The sequence below is a fragment of the Crocodylus siamensis genome, chromosome 4, assembly GCF_052110815.1.
Source record: "Crocodylus siamensis isolate JL-2025a chromosome 4, ASM5211081v1, whole genome shotgun sequence".
Classification (NCBI taxonomy): domain Eukaryota; kingdom Metazoa; phylum Chordata; order Crocodylia; family Crocodylidae; genus Crocodylus; species Crocodylus siamensis.
The window spans coordinates 163,553,800-163,572,846 of record NC_143398.1 but is presented as its reverse complement, the minus strand read 5'-3'; the positions used below and the strand labels follow the sequence as shown (position 1 = coordinate 163,572,846).

Below are 19,047 nucleotides of genomic sequence, written 5' to 3'. Positions count from 1 at the left end.
TACTGTGCATGCCAGAGACTGGTGGGACAGGGGCAGCCTCTCCCTCCTCCACACGCTTGCTTACAGGCTGGCGTGGCATCATGGGACCCAGCTCTGCTCCTGAAGCCCTTTAGTGGAGTTTCCTGGGTAAGGTAGCAGAATACCATTCAAGCTGCATGGAAGTAGAATCTTAAATGAACATGCGGCTCTGAGCACTCTGCTTGGCACCCTTTCCCTTGTGCTGTCAAAGGCTCAGGCAAAGCTTAGGGCATAGGCAGGGCCCTGGGAGAGCTGGCTCCATTCCTTGCTCTGCCACAGCCTCTCTGGGTGTCTTGGGCAAGTCACTTCATCTTGAGTTGGCCAGTCTGTCCTGAATAACAGTTCCCGGGGTGGGGGGTGGAATCTTACCTGGGTGCTGGGATATAGCACCAGTTTGGCACCCAGGAAAGGTCCTGTGTTTGTTTTGGCTCATAGGGCAGGATCAGACAGCTCAGCAGGTTTCTTGCTAGCCTTACTCCAAAGAGCCACATAAGGCTGTTTGGAGGCTGAAAGAGCTGAGTCAGGGGTCTAGTCTGGGGAAGGGGAGTGAGGGCAGAGGCTCTGCAGATTTCATAGATTTCATAGACATTAGGGCTGGAAGGGACCTCGGGAGATCATCGAGTCCAGCCCCCTGGCCAAAGGGCAGGAAGTCAGCTGGGGTCATAGGATCCCAGCAAGATAAGCATCCAATTTACTTTTGAAGGTGTTCAATGTAGGTGCTTGAACCACCTCCGCTGGCAGACTGTTCCAGACCTTGGGGGCTCGGACAGTAAAGAAATTCTTCCTTATGTCCAGCCTGAAACGGTCTTGCAGGAGTTTGTGACCATTCGACCTCGTCATCCCTTGGGGCGCGCTGGTGAACAGACGTTCCCCCAGGTCCTGGTGTTTACCCCTGATAAACTTATAGGTGGCCATCAGATCACCCCTGAGCCTGCGCTTTTCCAGGCTAAAGAGTCCCGTGGCTTTCAGCCTGTCATCGTAAGATCTGTTTTCCTGACCTCTGATCATGCGCGTGGCTCTCCTCTGGACTCTCTCAAGCTTCTCCACATCCTTTTTGAATTGTGGAGCCCAAAACTGGACGCAGTACTCCAGCTGCGGCCTCACCAAGGCCGAGTACAAGGGGAGAATGACGTCCCGGGATTTGGTTGATGACGGGATGTTGTAGGGGTCTGGGGGAAGGGGGTGGTATTGTGCTATGTTCAGGGATGAAGCCAGTGTGTGTGAGAGCCCATTCTCAGGAGTAACTCCAGGCTGTATCCCCCAGGCCCGATGCATGAAGGGAGATTCTCTGAAGGCCCTGGCAGTTTCCTCACTAAGGTTTCTTGCAGACTCCGGCATGGCAGGAGCTGAAATCATTTTGGGCAGAATTGGTCCAAGAACCCATGGTTCTTATGGCAAGCATGAAGCCTTAGAGGCTTAGATCCTGCTTGTTAAGGGGTCCCAGGCACTACTGCCATGTGTTATACCCCTGCCAGGGAAGCAGTACTGCTTGCCAGTGGTTTGGGGCTCAAGGTCCTGGGGTCGGCACCTGGCTGTGCTCCAGGATTGATCAGGGGTCTTGGGTGAGACATGTTATCCCTGCACCTCTGCTTACCCTTGGAAAAGTAGGAACAGCACCTCCCTCCCTCTCCCTGCGACACACACACAGAGTGGTGAGACCTGCCTAGTATCCATAAGACTCTGGGAAAGGAGCTAGGTATGAGCTAGTTGCTCTTCCCTGCTGGCAGGGACTTGGGGCCATGGCTTGATCATGGAGTCCATGTTTTGGCAACAGGGGTGCTGTTCTTCCCCCTGCCAATGACTCATTCCAGTCCCAAATCCTGCCCCAGTGCCCACCCTCGACTCCCTCACCCTCTTCTCCTCCCTGCTCCCACAGAATCTAGGCATCCAGTCCCCTATCAGCTTGTACCTGGGTCACCTTGGCTGAGGTTTATCTTGGGGGCTGAGAGCCTGAAGGCAAAACAGAGAATCCATCAAGGGCAGAGGAGGCATGTGGAAGAGCCTTGAGATAAGGCACCAGACAAAATAAGAGAGTACAGCTGGTGCTGGGAGGGGAAGCTTGCTCCAAGGCTCTTTAAACTCTGTAAGCTGCAGAAGTGTCTGAAGCGCCATCCAAGATCTGCGCCATGGAAAAGACCGTGGTACTCATCACCGGCTGCTCTTCAGGGATCGGCCTGGGGTTAGCCGTGCGCTTGGCTTCCGACAGCTCCCAGAGGTTTAAAGGTAACAGGCAACCTAGGGTTTAGCAGCCTGCATGTCCATCTTGGGCTAGTGATAGTGTCCTGGGGTCCTTGGGTTGCATGTGTGTTCCTGTGTGGAAGGAACAGGCCTGTAGGACCCCAGGCCAGAGGAGGGGTGGCTGTGGGTTTGAGATGGGGACACTCCTTGGGTGTGCTGCAGGGAGGGGCCTGCCTAGGCATGGGTGGCACAGCATCTTTGAAACCAGTGATTCTCAACCAGGGAAAACACCATACCGAGCCTCTCAGGCCATTGGTTGGGCAGTTGCTGCCCCTGTTCTGTGCAGATGAGTACCCTGCTTTGATCACTCCTGTGGGCTGCAACCCAGGGGCTGGAGGAGTTGTTGCTTGTTCTATTCCCTCGTGGCTCTGGAGGGAAGCAATGCCTCGCGGCCAGCACACTGGTGGGGCAGGCCATCGCCTAGACTGCCTGTCTGAGCAGGAGCACTGGTATCTCCTCTGTGGGAGGGGGCATTTGGGAGGTGTCCTTGCTCCTGGCATCCCTACACCAGCCCAGGGCTTGGGAACAGTTTCCATAGGGAGGACATTTCATGGCCTCAGCTGGGGGGTCCCCTAGGGACAAGGAATTCCCCTCATCCCCCTGCTGCTCCCTGTGCTGTGGGGGTGGGATCATGAACACCCCCCACAACTGGATTCTCGCTCTCTCTTAGTCTTTGCTACCATGCGTGACCTGGCCAAAAAGGAGCGGCTGCTGGAGTGCGTGCGGGGTTGCCACAGGGATACCCTGGAGATCCTGCAGCTGGATGTCACCAACCCGGCCTCACTGGCCTCAGCTATTCAGCGGGTGCCAGAGCAGCGTGTGGATGTGCTGGGTGAGCCCTGCCCTGCTGGGCCCCTGCTTCCACCAGTGGCAGCCTCGCTGCTGCTCCCTCCATGTCTTCTTACTTCCTGATCCTGCATCCAACCGCAGGGAAGGGGGCCCTTTCAAAAATGGAGGAGTTTCAGCTTCCTGGTCAGACGGGCACGGCACCAGGGGGGATGCAGCCGAGTCCTCTTTTAGGTGCCAGACCAGCTGTGCATGTGTCCTTCAGGCAGCAGCTCTGGAGGGTTTCCACCCCAGCCCCCTGGGCTCAGCAGGAAGGGGCGTCTGTAGGAGAAAGGAACAAGAAATTTCCAGCCAGAAATTTGGGAATAAGGGCTGCGAAAGGAGAGCCCTAAAGGCTCAGCCCACATCAGTCATGACATTTTGGGGCCAGACCATGGGATGTGTGGGTGGGTAATGGGGGCACTGAATTAATGGATGCCCTGGTAACAGCAGGTCTGTGTGGTGTTTCTCTTGCCCCAGTGTGCAATGCAGGAGTGGGGCTGATGGGTCCCTTGGAGACCTGCTCCCAAGAAGCCATAAAAGCTGTTTTTGATGTGAATCTGTTTGGGACCATCAACACCATCCAGGCTTTCTTGCCTGGCATGAAGTGCCGCAAGGCTGGCAAGATCATCATCACCAGCAGTGTGGGGGCTCTGCAAGGTGAGGAGCCCTGTGGGGGGGATAGGATCCCAGCCCAGGCTGCATAGCCCTGTTTCTAAAGCTTGCTGTGCCCTCCACTGCCCAGAACTAGGCATACTTCATCAGGCCCAGGGGAAGTCCAACCCTGCCTGCCCCTGACCTCCCAGGGAAGCTCCAGTCTTCCTGCTTCACCTGCTCCTTGGACTTGGGTCTGTCACAACAGGCTGGTCCCAGGGGGCAAGATGCAGCTGCTGCTGCTGCACTGGAGAGGGAGGGAGAAACCTTGGGGGATTTAGTGGGGACCCAGAATTCCTCCTCACCCAACATGCGCTGTCCAGGGTGAGGATGGAAATGACATGCCTGGACCATCGGGTGCCCTGCAGTGTGACCCCTGCTGGTGGTCTTCTCTCCCTGTCCTAGGGGTGCCGTTCAACGCCGTGTACTGCGCCAGCAAGTTTGCTGTGGAAGGTCTGTGCGAGAGCCTGGCTATTGTCCTGCAGGAGTTCAACATCTAGTGAGTGCCAGGATGTGCAGGGACTTGCTGTGCCAGGGCCTCTAGCAGGGTGTGATCTTTCATGGGCCTTGTTAACGTAACCCTTCTGCTGGGCAACACTGGCAGTAAAAAGAGCCAGGTTCAGTTACACAGGGATGTGTGTGTGTGGTTTTTTTTAAAGAGAAGCGCACAAAGTTAATAGCACTGACTTACCTCCCCACCCCGAAGCCTGGGGAAACTAAGCCGCATTATCTGGGTACCCCACAGAGGCTCCAGGGGGTACAGAATACCTGTAGGAAAATTAGAGATCCAACAGTCCATTAAAACCCTTGCCCCTTCTCCCCTCTCCCTCAGAGAGGCTGACCAGACTGAGTTCATTACCCCGCTCCCTGCCTGGCATTTTTTCTGTTTGAAAACGTGGACCCAAGAGGTGGGCTCGAGTATTCCAGCCCTGGTCTCACTAATGTAAGGCAAAGCCACCCTCCAGCCTATGGTGTGGACATGCCAGGGATATCAGGAGGCATTGGAGCCTCCAGAGAGGGACAGAGACAGGCAGGAATGATGACCAAGGAGCTAGAGAAACTTTTGTACAAGGAGAGAGAAAACAGGCTGGAGCTTTTCAGCTTAGAGGGAGGATATTGTTGAGGTCTATCATGAATGGTGTGAAGAACGTGAATGGGGACTGGCTGTTTACTGTTGCTCACAATACTAGGACAGGGGACATGTGATGAATGATGGAACAAGTTTAAGACAAACAACATTTTTTTTTTCACACAGCATGTAATTGTGGAACCCTTTATGGTGGAGACAAATCATTTGACTGGGTTCAAAAGGGGATTGGGCAAATTTGTGAAAGATGGGTCTATCCACTGGTTTCAAGCCTGATAGGGTGCAGCCTCAAAATCAGGACTTCCTAGACCTCTGAATGCTGGAAGTTGGAGGGAGAGAAGGGTAAAAGATAGATTAGTCCAGATAGGCCCTGCATAAATATTCCTCCCCTTGGTATCTGCTCAGTGCCCTGTGAGATGCAGTGCACTGGGCTGGATGCACCTGTCGTCTGACTGTGTGGCATCTCTTACATATTTTAGCACTTCTGCAGGGCTGTTGCTTTAAGATGTGCCACTTGCAGTATATGCCACGTGCCTCTACCCCTCAGCTGAAATGCAGCACTCTGCCTGTTATCTGTGTGGGGAAGCCTGTTTCAGGGGTGTCTGTTGAGTGGGATTGGGCTCTGTTTGTGGTGCTGGTGATGGGCTGGCTATAGTTGCAGCCCTGTTTTCTGCCGCTCTCTCTTTCTGCAGCATCACTCTGATCGAATGTGGCCCTGTCAACACAAGCTTCCTGTCCAACATGCAGAGTATGGACCCTGAGGGCCATGAGCTGCAAGGCCTGGACCCCAAAACGTATGCCCTGTACCGCCAGTACTCCCAGCACTGCCAGAGTCTCTTCCAGGATGCTGCTCAGGACACCGACGAGGTCCTGCAGGTCACTCTTGGCTTCTTGCTACTTTTCTGCCCAGGCACCTGGATTGGGTGGGACAAGGGGCTGGAATTAACCCTGGAACTAGAAGCTGGAAGAGCCCTGTGAGAGCAGCTGACTGGCTTGGGGAAAGTGGTTTGTCTCTGTTATTTAGGAGAAACTGCTCTTTTTAGAGCCTATCTCTAGCCTCGTGTCCCTGGGGAGATGGGGGTGCCTGGTTGGCTCGAGCTTCCTCTGCCCTGCCTACACAGGTGATTGAGGAAGCAGAGGCATGCATGAAGTCTGCACCCCAGGCCTCTCTGGCACAGGAGCTCTGTGTGGGGGCTGCTCAAGGGGGCACTGCAGTGTGCAGAGCTCCACACCAGTCATTGACAGCATAGCAAGACCAGTGCCCCAAAGGAAGGTTGACAGCCCCTGGCAGGCACCATGCCTCACCTGAGAGCCAGCTCCTCCTGACCTGCACCTCTTCATCCTTTGCCAGGTGTTCCTGGATGCCATCTGCACCCCCAACCCACCCCTGCGCTGCTTCACCACCCAGTTCTTCATGCCACTCACCAGGCTCAAGCTCTTGAGCCCCGATGGCTCTGAGTATGTCCAAGCCATGCACAAGTTCGTGTTCTCCACCAGCAAGCCCCAGGAGGACCAGGCCTAAGGGGGAAGCAGCATGGACACCTTGGGCAAGTGATCCTGGCTCAACATGATGCCCTTCTCTTTTGGATGCCCCCATTGCTCTGGGTTTGTACCAGGGGCTCTGCTCTTCCCTGGAGGTAGAATGGCTTAAATAAATCCATCTCCTCTTCACCTGGCTCTTGGCTCTGTCCATCTTGCTGGCAGCCCCAGTGCAGAGGCCAAGCACTTATGGAGGTTAAACTGCACAGGGAGTTTGCTGCAGGAAGGTCAAGGCAGAGTGGGATGGGGGCAGAGGGGGCCTTGTTTGAGTTTTGCCTGCCCCACAGGAATCCCCCTTAGTTGCTAAAATCTTTGCAAAGCAGAGCTGTGAAAGCTACACTGAAGCAACAGAATGGAGCATGGGGTGGGCAGGTGGCCAGGGCCCAGCAGGGTCAGGGAGACTTTATCTGGGTGGAGGGCCGGGTGCTCCTCTACTGTGTGTGCCAGGCATGAGGAAGGACACAGAGCGGGGCTGGTGATGGCTCTGGCTGCTCCCTCAGGCAATGATCATTAGCAACATTTCATCATGCACACGGTTGCTTGGTCTTTCCAGAACCAGCAGCTTATCCTTCCCAGAACCAGCAGCTCACCTATCACCCAGTTAGCTGCGTGGGGAAATCCCAGTGCAAAACCAAGGCACAGAGCCCAGCGTGGGCAGCTGCTTACAGCCTCTAAGCATGAGGTGCGCGTCCTACCTTCATGAGCCAGGCCGCTTGCTGGAGTGAACTGGGGACCTGCTCTGCTGGTGGGGTGTTCAGCACTGGACATGGGCTGTGAGATCCTCCAGGAGCTGGTTAGAGCTTTGTGGCCCTTAGTAGCCATGGCAAGGTCCTGCCCTGGATGGGAGACTTCTAAACATGGTCCTTGGCCTCCCTGCATTATGGGGAGCACAGGAGTCTCAGCGGCAGCAGAGGAAGCTCTAGTTCATGTGGCCCTGGGCTGGGACTGCATGCTCAGCCCTTCCTTACCACGTTGAGCTGCCGCCTGTGGGAGGTACGAGGGGAGAACTGTCCCTGGCCAGGCTCAGAACTACACTGTCACACACTCCTGCACCACTCCCCTGCTGTCCTCCTACCTTTTGCTTCTCTCTCTTTGGCCTCTGTGCATCTTTCCTCCTGGCCGTCCTCCCCCTACCAGTGCCCAGCCCCTCCCAGTTCTATCCTACAGCTGGCATGTCAGCAGTTAATTCATGCCCTGAGGTGCCGGGGGAATTCTAGTCATGAATGCCCCATGAAAGAGGCTGGGGGCAGAGGAAGGGGTTCTCCCTTCAATAAGTGCCTCTTTGAGGATGCCTTTGGACTTCTGGTTATGCTCAGGACAAGTGCAAAAACATTTCTTCTCAGGCATGAGGGCTGACAGCTCAGAGCCTCCCTTTTTCTTTTTTGGCATTAAAGAAACAGACATGTGAGCCTCTGGTTCTGATACGAGCCCCAACTGGTTCTGCACCCTTCCCTGTTTTGCAGCTACAAAGAAGGTAGATGTGGTTTTGGACTGCATCAATGGGAGAACACAGTGATAGTGCCATGACTTGGTGCTCTTTAGGCCACATCTTAAGTACTGTGTGCAGTCCTGGGCTCTGCATTTAAAAAGGATGTGGAGAAGTTAGAGAGGGCCCAAAGTGGGTGAGTAAAAGGATAAAAGGTCGTGGAAGGCAAGCTATATAAGGAGAAGTTGAGAGAAATAAGGAAGTTCAGCTCATATAAAAGGTGATTAAGAGGGGACATAATAGCAATCTTCAAATATCTGAAAAGCTGCCCCAAAGATGGAGAACAGCCTTTTTCCCTCTCTGCAGAAGGTTGGATAGCAATGGCTTGAAATTGCAGCAATGTAGGTTTAGACTTCTTTACTGTTAAAATAGTGAGGCAGTGGAATAGCCTGCCTAGGGAAGGTGTAGAATCCCCTTCACTGGAGATGTTCAAGAAGAGGTTGGATAAGCATTGGTCAGGGATGATTTAGGAGTAGCAATGCCGAGATGTGCTGTGAAGAGAAACATATAGAAGCCCAGGAGACCCTCACACATTTAGAAATAATGAGATAAAGTCCTGCAGTACAGAGCAGGTGGGAACTGGAGAGGACCATGCTCGGCAACAGGAAAATTGTGCAGAGCTTCAAAACTAGCTTGGTCCTGAAACAAGATTAAAGAGCTGGGACAAGTTTATGAGAGGACAGAGGGACATATAAGGAAGTTTTGGCTCTCCAGGCAGGGTGTGAGATGTGTGGGGCTGTGTTTGCGGTCCCCAGGTTGCAGTGCAGAGCAGAAGGTGTTTAGTTTTCCTAGGCTTCTGGGCTTTGCTTGTTGCCACATGGGGCTGGCAAGGATTTTTTTTTCTCCTTCCTGTTAGCTATTAGTGTCTGGAGAGAGCTTTGTTTTTGTCTTTCTCAGAAGCACTGGGTTTTAGCTGAAGCCAAGGCCAAGGTATACAGATGCTTTTTCTAGAACTTAAACCCAGCAGTTTCCTGGCTGAAGGGTTTTGCTCCTCTGGCCAGGGTCACGCCATTCACCACATTTGGGATCAGGGAGGAATTTTATCCCACGATCAGACTGACATGGACTGCAGCATGGAACGTAACAGCGAGCACGGCCCTATTTCTTGGATCTCTCAAAAGTATTGTAACAAACTGACAAGTGCGAGGTGATGCACCTGGGGAGGAAGAACCAGCACCAACCTACAGGCTGGGGAGCTCCCTTCTCATCAGTACAGAGGCAGAAAAGGATCTTGGAGTCATCATTGATGCCAAGATGAACATGGGCCGGCAGTGTGAGGATGCAGTCAGGAAGACCAACCGCACCTTGTCATGCATCCACAGATGCATCTCAAGCAGGTCCAAGGAGGTGATCTTCCCCCTCTATGAGGCACTGGTCAGGCCGCAGCTGGAGTATTGCGTCCAGTTCTGGGTGCCGGACTTCAAGAGTGATGTGGTCAGCATCAAGGGGGTCCAGAGGAGGGCCATTCGCATGATCGGGGGCAGTAGGGCAGGCCCTACGGGGAGAGGCTACGGGACCTGAACCTGTTCAGCCTCCACAAGAGAAGGCTGAGGTGGAATCTCGTGGCCTGTTACAAACTAGTCAGAGGGGACCAGCAGGCACTTGGGAAGTCCCTGTTCCCCTGAGCGCTACCAGGAGTGACTAGGAATAACGATCACAAGCTGGCAGGGGGAGATTCAGTTTAGACATCAGGAGGCGCTACTTCACGGTCAGGGTGGCTAGGACCAACTTCCAAGAGAAGTGGTGCTGGCTCCTACCCTGGGGGTCTTTAAGAGGAGGCTAGATGTACACCTTGCTGGGGTTGTTTGACCCCAGTACTCTTTCCTGCCATGGCAGGGGTCAGACTTGACGATCTGCTCAGGTCCCTTCCGACCCTACAAACTATGAAACTATCTCCATCCTTGCAGTGGCAGGACTTTGACAGTGCCCTCTTCCACCTGGTTTTTCTGTGGCAAGTTACAATACACTTGATATTTTGGGCACTGTGCCTGGTAGTTGTGTATGAGGGGTGTTCACAAAGTTTTCAGGAGCTGCTTAGATGGACGCTTGGCTGCAATGCTTGAGTTAGAGACAATTCTGCCTTGAGCAGGGGGATGGACTAGATGCCCTCCTGGGGTCCCTTCTAGCCCTACTTTCTATGATTCCCTGCTGGGGGCTCTCCTTGAGGCCTGCTAGCAACATAGAACTGTGTGCAGAAAGAGACCTCCAGAGTCACCTAGCCCAATCCTTGCCATCAGAAGCACATAGGGTGTATAGTACTGGTCATTAGCCTACTGTACCTTAGTTACTAGCTTTTAAGGCAGCTTGGCTGCTCAGGGTTTCTCTCCTGGGTTGCCCCAGAATTTACCCAGCCATTTCCTCCTCCCTGGCAGTGAACTCTTGCTACATGATGCTAATGGCAATGCAGCAGGTGGGGGAGGCCTTCGAGTAGCCTGTTGTGAGTGATGGAGCTGGGGTTCAGCTGAGGCAGCAGCTGGTCAGGTTAGAGGCACATTGTGCTTGGCAGCAGGTTGTGATGAAGTTAGCTTCATGTAGGCTCAAGGGAGTACCCCAGTGCATCGGACATGGCAGAGAAGGGTCAGAGTAGCTTGGGCTAGTAGGCTGAGGGGTGTCTGAGGATGCCCAAGACTGTCTGCAAACTACCTGAGCTGCTCCTTTCTGACAGCTGGGCGTCCTGCTCCCTCTCCTCAGGGAAGTTCACTACATGCCTCCCTCACACATGGCTTCTGCAGTGCCAGTTACAGGATGCGCTGCCAACAACTGATTCATTAACTTCCAGCCAAGTTACAACCCTTTCCCGCAAGGAAGCAGCACAGGTGAAGACTCAGGGCTAGGCGGCACTCTGCAGATCATGCCGTGGGGCTCAGCTGAGCAGACAAGACAGGACATGCAAAGCATCAGCGTGGATGCCACAGCCAGCACTGAACAGCCAGCAGATAGCACCAGGCCCAGCTCTTCTGGCATTGTCCCATCCATGCCAGCTGCTGGCACAGTTTCACCCATACATTTTTCAGGGGTGAGGGAGCAGCTCCAGAGCTGGGTGGGGGGGATAGCAAGCTTCAGGAGGATCAGAAAGAAGGTGAGGGCTTGACAGCCATTCCCCCTGGGGATCATGAGTCATTATTGACCACAAGATGAACATGAGCCTTCAATGTGATGCTGCAGCTAGTAAAGCAACCAAAACGCTGGCTTGCATCCATAGATGCTTCTCAAGCAAATCCCAGGACGTCATTCTCCTGTTGTACTCAGCTTTGGTGAGGCCACAGCTGGAGTACTGTGTCCAGTTTTGGGCCCCACAATTCAAAAAAGGATGTGGAGAAGCTTGAGAGAGTCCAGAGAAGAGCCACATGCTTGATCAGAGGTCAGGAAAACAGACCTTACAATGACAGGCTGAGAGCTATGGGGCTCTTTAACCTGGAAAATCGCAGGCTCGGGGTGACCTGATGGCCACCTATAAGTTTATCAGGGGTGACCATCAGTATCTGGGGGAACATTTGTTCACCAGAGCGCCCCAAGGGATGACAAAGTGGAATGGTCATAAACTAGTGCAAGACCATTTCAGGCTGGACATAAGGAAGAATCTCTTTACTGTCTGAGCCCCCAAGGTCTGGAACAGCCTGCCACTGGAGATGGTTCCAGCACCTACATTGAACACCTTCAAGAGTAACTTGGATGCTTATCTTGCTGGGATCCTATGACCCCAGCTGACTTCCTGCCCTTTGGGCGGCGGGCTGGACTCGATGATCTTCCGAGGTCCCTTCCAGCCCTAATGTCTATGAAATCTATGGGGAAGTGTCCACAGGCCAGTTGGCTGTTGGCACTAGAAGTCAATGATAGCACTGAGTGTTCCTTTGAGGTGATCCTACTTGTTTGCAAGTTGTGCACACAGAGTCCTGCTTCTGTGTGCATGGCAGGAGTGGTTTCTTGTCTCAGGATTCAAGGCTTCTGTCTCCTGGCAATAGTGTTCTCAAAAGCACTCGCTTCTGCATGTTCTCTCTTCCTAGTTCTTGTGACAAGAGCGTGGATGGATTGAGAATTTTGAAAACAGGAGTGCAGATGGTGCAGTGCACCATCACATAGAAAACACAAATTTTTCTCCAGTTAAAAATGAATGACAAGATTTACTAATTTGCTATGGACCTAAGGCTGTACTCCTCAGTTTGAACTTGAAGCAAAAGCAAATACAAATTTGTTGGAATTAGTTAAACACAAGCTGCAGGGCTGTAAAATGAGAGTTTCACTACCAGGAGCAGCTAAGAGACAGCGGAATGGCAGAAGAAAGGTTAGCTTGATTGGTGGAACATCAAGACCATTAAAAAGGATAGAGGGGGGTTAACACCTGTGGAATGAAGGGTTTGGAAAGGATCAGGCAGATAAGAATGAGCCATGAAGTCAACTGACTCCCTCAGCACTGCCCGACTAGAAATGTTGCTGCCCCCTCCCAGGTAGTTGGTTTTAAAGTTTGTGGGCAGCAGGAATCAGAGGTGGATGTTACTGTGCCACTACACCTCTTTGGATCTGTCCCGGAACAAGAGTGTTGAGCTGTCTGCAGCTTTCCCCATGTCACCATGGTGTTCCTGCCTGCATGCACTCACTGCTTCATACTATTCGCATCCAGCCCCAAGTGAAGGCCTTAGGCTTGCTTAGCTTATCTCCTACAGGCAACCTGTGCTTTGAGTGCTCACTTTTCCTGTCATTTGATCATGTTCCATAACAGAGCTTAATTATTTACTCAAATTTATCCTCAGCAGTTCTTGTCCCCCAGGCTTGACCCAGCCTCCTTCCTGCAGGATGGTGTTTATAGGGTAAGACCAGGAGGAGTTGGTCTGAGGTCTGGAACAACCCAGCCACAGCCCCTTCCCTCTACTGGAGGGAGAAGGTAGAGCCGGGGTTTGTAGAAGTGGCTGTCCCAGGGGTCCAACCAGCTAAGGGTGTGAAACCAAACCTGGAGGCAGGGACTAGGTGGGTGGCACCTGGTCCACAGCAGTGTCACTTCCCTTCATGCACTGGGGACCTCTTGAATCACCTGTGTGTGCACAAGGGGTGGGGGGACAGGTTGGGGACATGTATGTCTCCTGGAGAGGAGTGGAAGCTGTGCAACCTAGGGACAAGCCCGTGGAGGCCCTGCCCTTGCTGTGAGCAGGGAAATGAGCATGATGACAGGGGTCCCTTAACAGCAGGGGAAAGGAGCAACTAGCAGAGCATTTTCTCTGCACTGCCTCTGCGTGGGAACTCCCCTTCCCACCCTCCCAGCCAAAGATGGCCTCAAGGCACACATCACAACCCATTTGTCTCCAGGCGGTTTTGGGGAGACAGCTGCTCTTTGAAGAGTAAGTTTTGAGAGAAATGTCTGAGAGGATGCCTTGGTGTGGCTGTACCCACAGCACCTTGAGCTGGGGGTTGGGCCATGACTCTCAAAGGACAGAGGTGGTCTAGTCTCCCTGGATTCTATGCTCTGTCTCTTGGCAAGCTTTTCCCATGGTCCCAGCATCCCTGCATACCACCAGTTCTGTGTAGCATGTGACTCTCTGCTTGGAAAGAAGGAAGCAGATGCAGGGAGCACTTCTCTGGAGAAGTACTATGGAGTCCTGCTAGCAGGGTATTTGGCCTTATATCCATTGTCCTGCCACTAACAGAAGATGCTGCTGTATTCTACAGGCATGGGAATGCAGGAGCTGGGGGGCTGGAGGAGCTCAGGAAGCTTTCCTTCCCTCTTGCTTGTTCAGGGCAAGGTCACTGCCAGTGTAAATGGGGCTTGGATAGAATGGCCCTTGAGGACTCATCATAATGCCTTTACATTCGTGCTGGGCTGGAGGCACTTGGCTAACAGGGCCAGCTAGTGCTATAGACTTGGTGAATTCCCAAAGGCTTCGAGGGGCCTGTGAGGTATTTTGTGGAAGAGTTTTATACCTTAAGCCGTGGCACAATCTGTGGGCAAGGCAAGAGCCCCCAAGGGCACACTTGCCTGCCTGTACACTAATGCCAGGAGCCTGGGCAACAAGCAGGACGAGCTCGTCCTCCTGCTCAGTGCAAAGAAATATGATGTCATTGGGATAACGGAGACCTGGTGGGACTCCACCCATGACTGGACCACGGGTATAGAGGGCTATACCCTGTACAGGAGGGATCATGTTGACAAAAGGAGCGGGGGTGTAGCTCTCTATGTCAAGGAAAGGTACATGTCCCTGCAAGCTGATGTTGGCGACCAGCATGGACAGCTAGAGACCCTCTGGGTCAAAATTCGTGGGGAATATGGCACAGGGGACACAACAGTGGGAGTCTACTACAGACCTCCCACTCAAAGTCCTGAGCTTGACCAGGAGTTCGCCCGGGAACTGACTGAGGCCGCTTGCTCCAGGACCTTGGTTGTCATGGGTGACTTCAATTACCCGGACATCTCCTGGGAAGATCACTCAGCAAAATCCTAGCGGTCGCAAAGCTTTCTCTCGTGCGTGGATGACCTCTACCTGACTCAAGAAGTCTATGGGCCAATGAGAGGCAAAGCGCTGCTCGACCTGGTACTGGCTATGGGGGACGACCTAATCGGCGACCTAGTGATCGATGGGAAGCTGGGTGACAGCGACCACGAGCTGATCACCTTCACCATCCGCCGTAAAGCTGGCAAGTCAGTCAGCAACACAGAAGTCCTTGACTTCAGAAAAGCCGACTTTGACAAGCTGAAGAGGCTTGTCGGTCAGGCCCTCAGGGACCGTGACCCCAGGGAGATGGGAGCTCAAGAAGAGTGGTTGCTTCTCAAGGAAGCGATCCTCAGTGCACAAGCTAAATCTATCCCAACACGGAGGAAAGGCAGCAAGAAGGCACAGCAGCCCCCCTGGCTCTCCAGAGACCTAGTGGACCTACTGTGGCTAAAAAGGAAAGCCTACAAAGGATGGAGGACGGGATTCACCTCCAAGGAGGATTACTCCGCACTGGTCCGGTCCTGCAGGGAGCAAACCAGGAAAGCCAAGGCTGCAACTGAACTCCAACTAGCTTCAGGCATCAAGGACAACAAAAAGTCCTTTTTCAGATATGTGGGGAGCCGGAGGAAAAGCAAGGGCAATGTTGGACCCCTGCTAAACCAGATGGGGCAACTGACAACTGATGCCCAGGAAAAAGCCAACCTATTAAATAGGTACTTTGCGTCAGTCTTTCATCAGTCACATGGGACGCCCATGCCTGTTATGGGACAGGGAAATCTGGGTGAGGGGGATCCCCTACCCTCCATCAATGCTGACCTCGTGAAGGAACACCTTGAGAAGCTGGATACCTTCAAGTCAGCCGGCCCTGACAATCTGCACCCCAGGGTACTCAAGGAGCTGGTGAGCGTCATAGCCCAGCCCCTGGCACGGATCTTTGAAAACTCCTGGCGCTCTGGTGTAGTGCCTGAAGACTGGAAGAAGGCCAATGTGGTGCCGATCTTCAAAAAAGGGAGGAGAGTGGATCCGGCTAACTACAGGCCCATTAGCCTGACTTCTATCCTGGGGAAGATCTTAGAAAAGTTTATTAAGGAGGCCATCCTTGAGGGACTGGCCCAGGCTAACATCCTAAGGGATAGCCAGCACGGGTTTGTTGCGGGTAGGTCTTGTTTGACCAATCTCATTTCCTTCTATGACCAGGTGACCTATCACCTGGACAAGGGAGAAGAGGTTGATGTCATATATCTTGACTTCAAAAAAGCTTTTGATCTGGTATCCCACGATCACCTCTTGGCCAAACTGGCCAGTTGTGGCCTTGGCTCCACCATGATCCGCTGGCTGGGAAATTGGCTCCGTGGTCAGACCCAGAGAGTTGTGATTGATGGCAGTCACTCATTGTGGTGCCCTGTGACCAGTGGGGTCCCTCAAGGCTCTGTCCTGGGACCCATACTGTTCAACATCTTCATTAACGATGTGGACATTGGAGTCAGGACTGGACTGGCCAAGTTCGCCGATGACACCAAACTTTGGGGCAAAGCATCCATGCCAGAGGACAGGCGGGTGATCCAGGCTGACCTGGACAAGCTCAGCAAATGGGCAGACGAGAACCTGATGGTGTTTAACACCGAAAAATGCAAGGTTCTCCACCTTGGGAGGAAAAACCTGCAGCACCCTTATAGGCTCGGCAGTGCTACGTTGGATAGCACTACAGAAGAAAGAGACTTGGGGGTCATCATTGACCACAAGATGAACATGAGCCTGCAATGCGATGCTGCGGCTAGTAAAGCGACCAAAACACTGGCTTGCATCCATAGATGCTTCTCGAGCAAATCCCGGGACGTCATTCTCCCCTTGTACTCGGCCTTGGTGAGGCCGCAGCTGGAGTACTGCGTCCAGTTTTGGGCTCCACAATTCAAAAAGGATGTGGAGAAGCTTGAGAGAGTCCAGAGGAGAGCCACGTGCATGATCAGAGGTCAGGAAAACAGATCTTACGATGACAGGCTGAGAGCCATGGGACTCTTTAGCCTGGAAAAGCGCAGGCTCAGGGGTGATCTGGTGGCCACCTATAAGTTTATCAGGGGTGAACACCAGGATCTGGGGGAACGTTTGTTCACCAGAGCGCCCCAAGGGATGATGAGGTCGAACAGTCACAAACTCCTGCAAGACGGTTTCAGGCTGGACATAAGGAAGAATTTCTTTACTGTCCGAGCCCCCAAGGTCTGGAACAGCCTGCCAGCGGAGGTGGTTCAAGCACCTACATTGAACACCTTCAAGAGTAAATTGGATGCTTATCTTGCTGGGATCCTATGACCCCAGCTGACTTCCTGCCCTTTGGGCAGGGGGCTGGACTCAATGATCTCCCGAGGTCCCTTCCAGCCCTGATGTCTATGAAATCTATGAAATCTATGGCTTCTTTTCCATTTGTCTCTTGACCAGTGTGCAGTCCCCACCCCCAGTGGATTCTGGTGCCTATGTAATGAAAGCCAGCTGAGTGCATGCCAGGAATGGAAAATATGAAGAGAGTGCTGCAGTCATGCGGGGGGACCTGGCCCTTGCCCCTTCCACAGTGACTCGGTCTTTCCGTCAGCAGGACCAAGAGAATCACAGCCACTCTGCTGCTCTGACCATCCCTGCACTCACTGTCCAAGATGGGTTCAGCTGTGCTGTTCTGGGGATTTGGGCCACAGCTCCCCATCATGCCCTGCACCTTTTGCGCACAAGCAAAACCTACGTTTTCCTGCAGGAGCTTCGTCTTTAGCTGGGCCAGGGAAAAGTCACGTTTCGTGGGTAATTCATTCCTTCATGCTCTGGAGGTGATTAGCATCCTGAATGAATTAATATAGAGGCTGGCCCTGAGCCAGCAATGTGATCAGCAGCCCTAGGAGAGACAGAGTCTCTACCTCTCTTGTGATAGCCCCTTTGCATCCTGTGTCACCCCAGGCCAGGCAGATGAGGAAGTGCTTCTGGCACAGCATGTTCCCATTGCCTAATTAGGTGGCTGGTAGGTCTCTCCAATTCCCACAGGGTTGTTCAGATACAGGAGGGCCAGAAACTCCCATGGGAAAGGGGAGTGCCAGCCACACCTTCTGTGTAGTGCCAGGAGCTGCTGTCTCTGTTTCCCTGGCCAAGCAGGCATTAGTCTCTGGCAATGAGTTTGCTCTGCTACTGTGTTGGCTTAGCTTCCTGTTCCCCTCTCCTTGGACACTCTGCAAACACACCCACTGGATATAGGAGGGAGACAGGCTCCTCTTTGCAGTATGGAGGAGGGCAAACAGTCACAGAGCAGGTGAAGACCTGCTCTGAAGCCTGCTGTCATTAATGGTGGTCCTTTCCCTGACTTCGGTGGGCTCTTCATCAGTTGACTGGTCTACAGCCCTTGGTGGGAAGAGAACAAAGTCCTGTTTGGGTTTCTCTCACCGCTTTCCAACTGCTAGTCCCCACTTCCCTGCCAGACGAGAAAGAAAATCCAGGAGCCCTGGCCCAACCTGCCTGCTCTGTCCTTTGTGTGGAAGCACAGCTCCTTGATCCCAGCACGACTCCTCATGACACGTGTCAAACTGGGCTGTGCCAGAGACCAAGGCTTAGCACAGATTGGGCTACAGGAGCAAAACGATGAGTGGGCAAACAGGGCACAAGCCAGGGGTGCTGCCTAAGGGAGGCACTGGACTGGAACAAAGGGGTACCTTACCCTCCTGTCCCCCTAACCCCTAGCTCTCCACAGCCTGCACCTTCCCTACAATAGCTTTGGCTCCAGCTCGGGCCATGGGCAGGACAGAGAAGTGATGCTGGTTCAGAAGGAGCAGCCAGTGGCTGATTCCTGCAGGGGGAAATGTCATTTCTTTTTTTGGCCACCAAAACCAGGTGGGTTTTTGGCTGCTCAACATGCATGTCAGTGGCAAATGTGACACTTCCCCCAGCAGGAGGAATTCTCTAGCTGTGCCCCTGTACCACTCACTGCAATGCTTTCCCTGCTACAGGAAAGGTGCAGGGTGTGTGGAGGTGCACTGATGGCCTAAGACTGTGAAACTAACCCTCACCCAGGATGGAAGGCGCAGCTTGGATCTCCCCATATCCTGCTCTCCATGGCAGGAACATTGCTCTGACCTGCCCTAACATGAGCATGTAGCAACTGGGGCAGTTACAAACCTTACACAAGCAAACCAGGCCACCACATCAGCACCCCTTGTGGGGAGAAGAGGAGAGACCCAGCCACATGTGATGGACATGATTCATGTTGCTCAGTGCATGACAGGATGGTGCACAGATTCTGTGGTGTGGAGCCCAGCAAAAGAACTGGGTGAAACAGAATAGATGCACCAGTGGGATGGGGAGGGGGATTGTGGGTCAGGGGTCCAAGTGCATCAAGAGTGTGGGGGTGGTTGTACACAAAACCTCTCTGGTGGAACCCTGCACTTTGTTAGCACCGGGTACAACAGCAGAGGCAAGTCCAACCATAGGCAACAGGGGTAGGGCAGTCACACTGAAGTGCTTGGGTCCTTGACCACTCACTCCTGCTGTCAAAGCAAACAGGTGAAACCAGCTGCATCCACCGCTCAGGGTGCCTAATGCCTAGCTGCCCAGCACAGTGCAGTCACGTTGCCCACAATGACTCCATCTCCAAAGCCTAGGCTCACCAACTCTGAGACAGCGGAGTGAGTCTGCCACGTCAAGGGGTTCTGCACCTCATGTGTCCCAGGACTGCCTGTCTCCACGAGGGATCCTTTGAGCAACTTCGGTGCTGCCTGAGCACGGAAGATAAACCTGGTGACCTCCATTCCCTATGT

General features: G+C 53.3%; 1 protein-coding gene across 1 annotated transcript; it reads left to right on the top strand.

The window, feature by feature from the left end:
- Window positions 1-1,159: 1,159 nt before the first annotated feature.
- On the top strand, window positions 1,160-6,447 carry HSD17B1 (hydroxysteroid 17-beta dehydrogenase 1). The gene is made up of 6 exons (XM_090041218.1): window positions 1,160-2,241; window positions 2,927-3,088; window positions 3,562-3,741; window positions 4,141-4,234; window positions 5,515-5,698; window positions 6,174-6,447. The coding sequence occupies exons 1-6, from the start codon at window positions 2,145-2,147 to the stop codon at window positions 6,342-6,344; spliced, it is 888 nt and encodes a 295-aa protein (XP_089897344.1). The 5' UTR covers window positions 1,160-2,144; the 3' UTR covers window positions 6,345-6,447.
- Window positions 6,448-19,047: the final 12,600 nt, after the last annotated feature.

Bases quoted from the DNA above. Each gene is read 5' to 3' on its own strand.
- HSD17B1 (XM_090041218.1), top strand. From the start codon at position 2,145: ATGGAAAAGACCGTGGTACTCATCACCGGCTGCTCTTCAGGGATCGGC. The intron at 2,242-2,926 runs GTAACAGGCAAC...GCTCTCTCTTAG, and splicing joins CAGCTCCCAGAGGTTTAAAG to TCTTTGCTACCATGCGTGAC. The intron at 5,699-6,173 runs GTCACTCTTGGC...ATCCTTTGCCAG, and splicing joins ACACCGACGAGGTCCTGCAG to GTGTTCCTGGATGCCATCTG.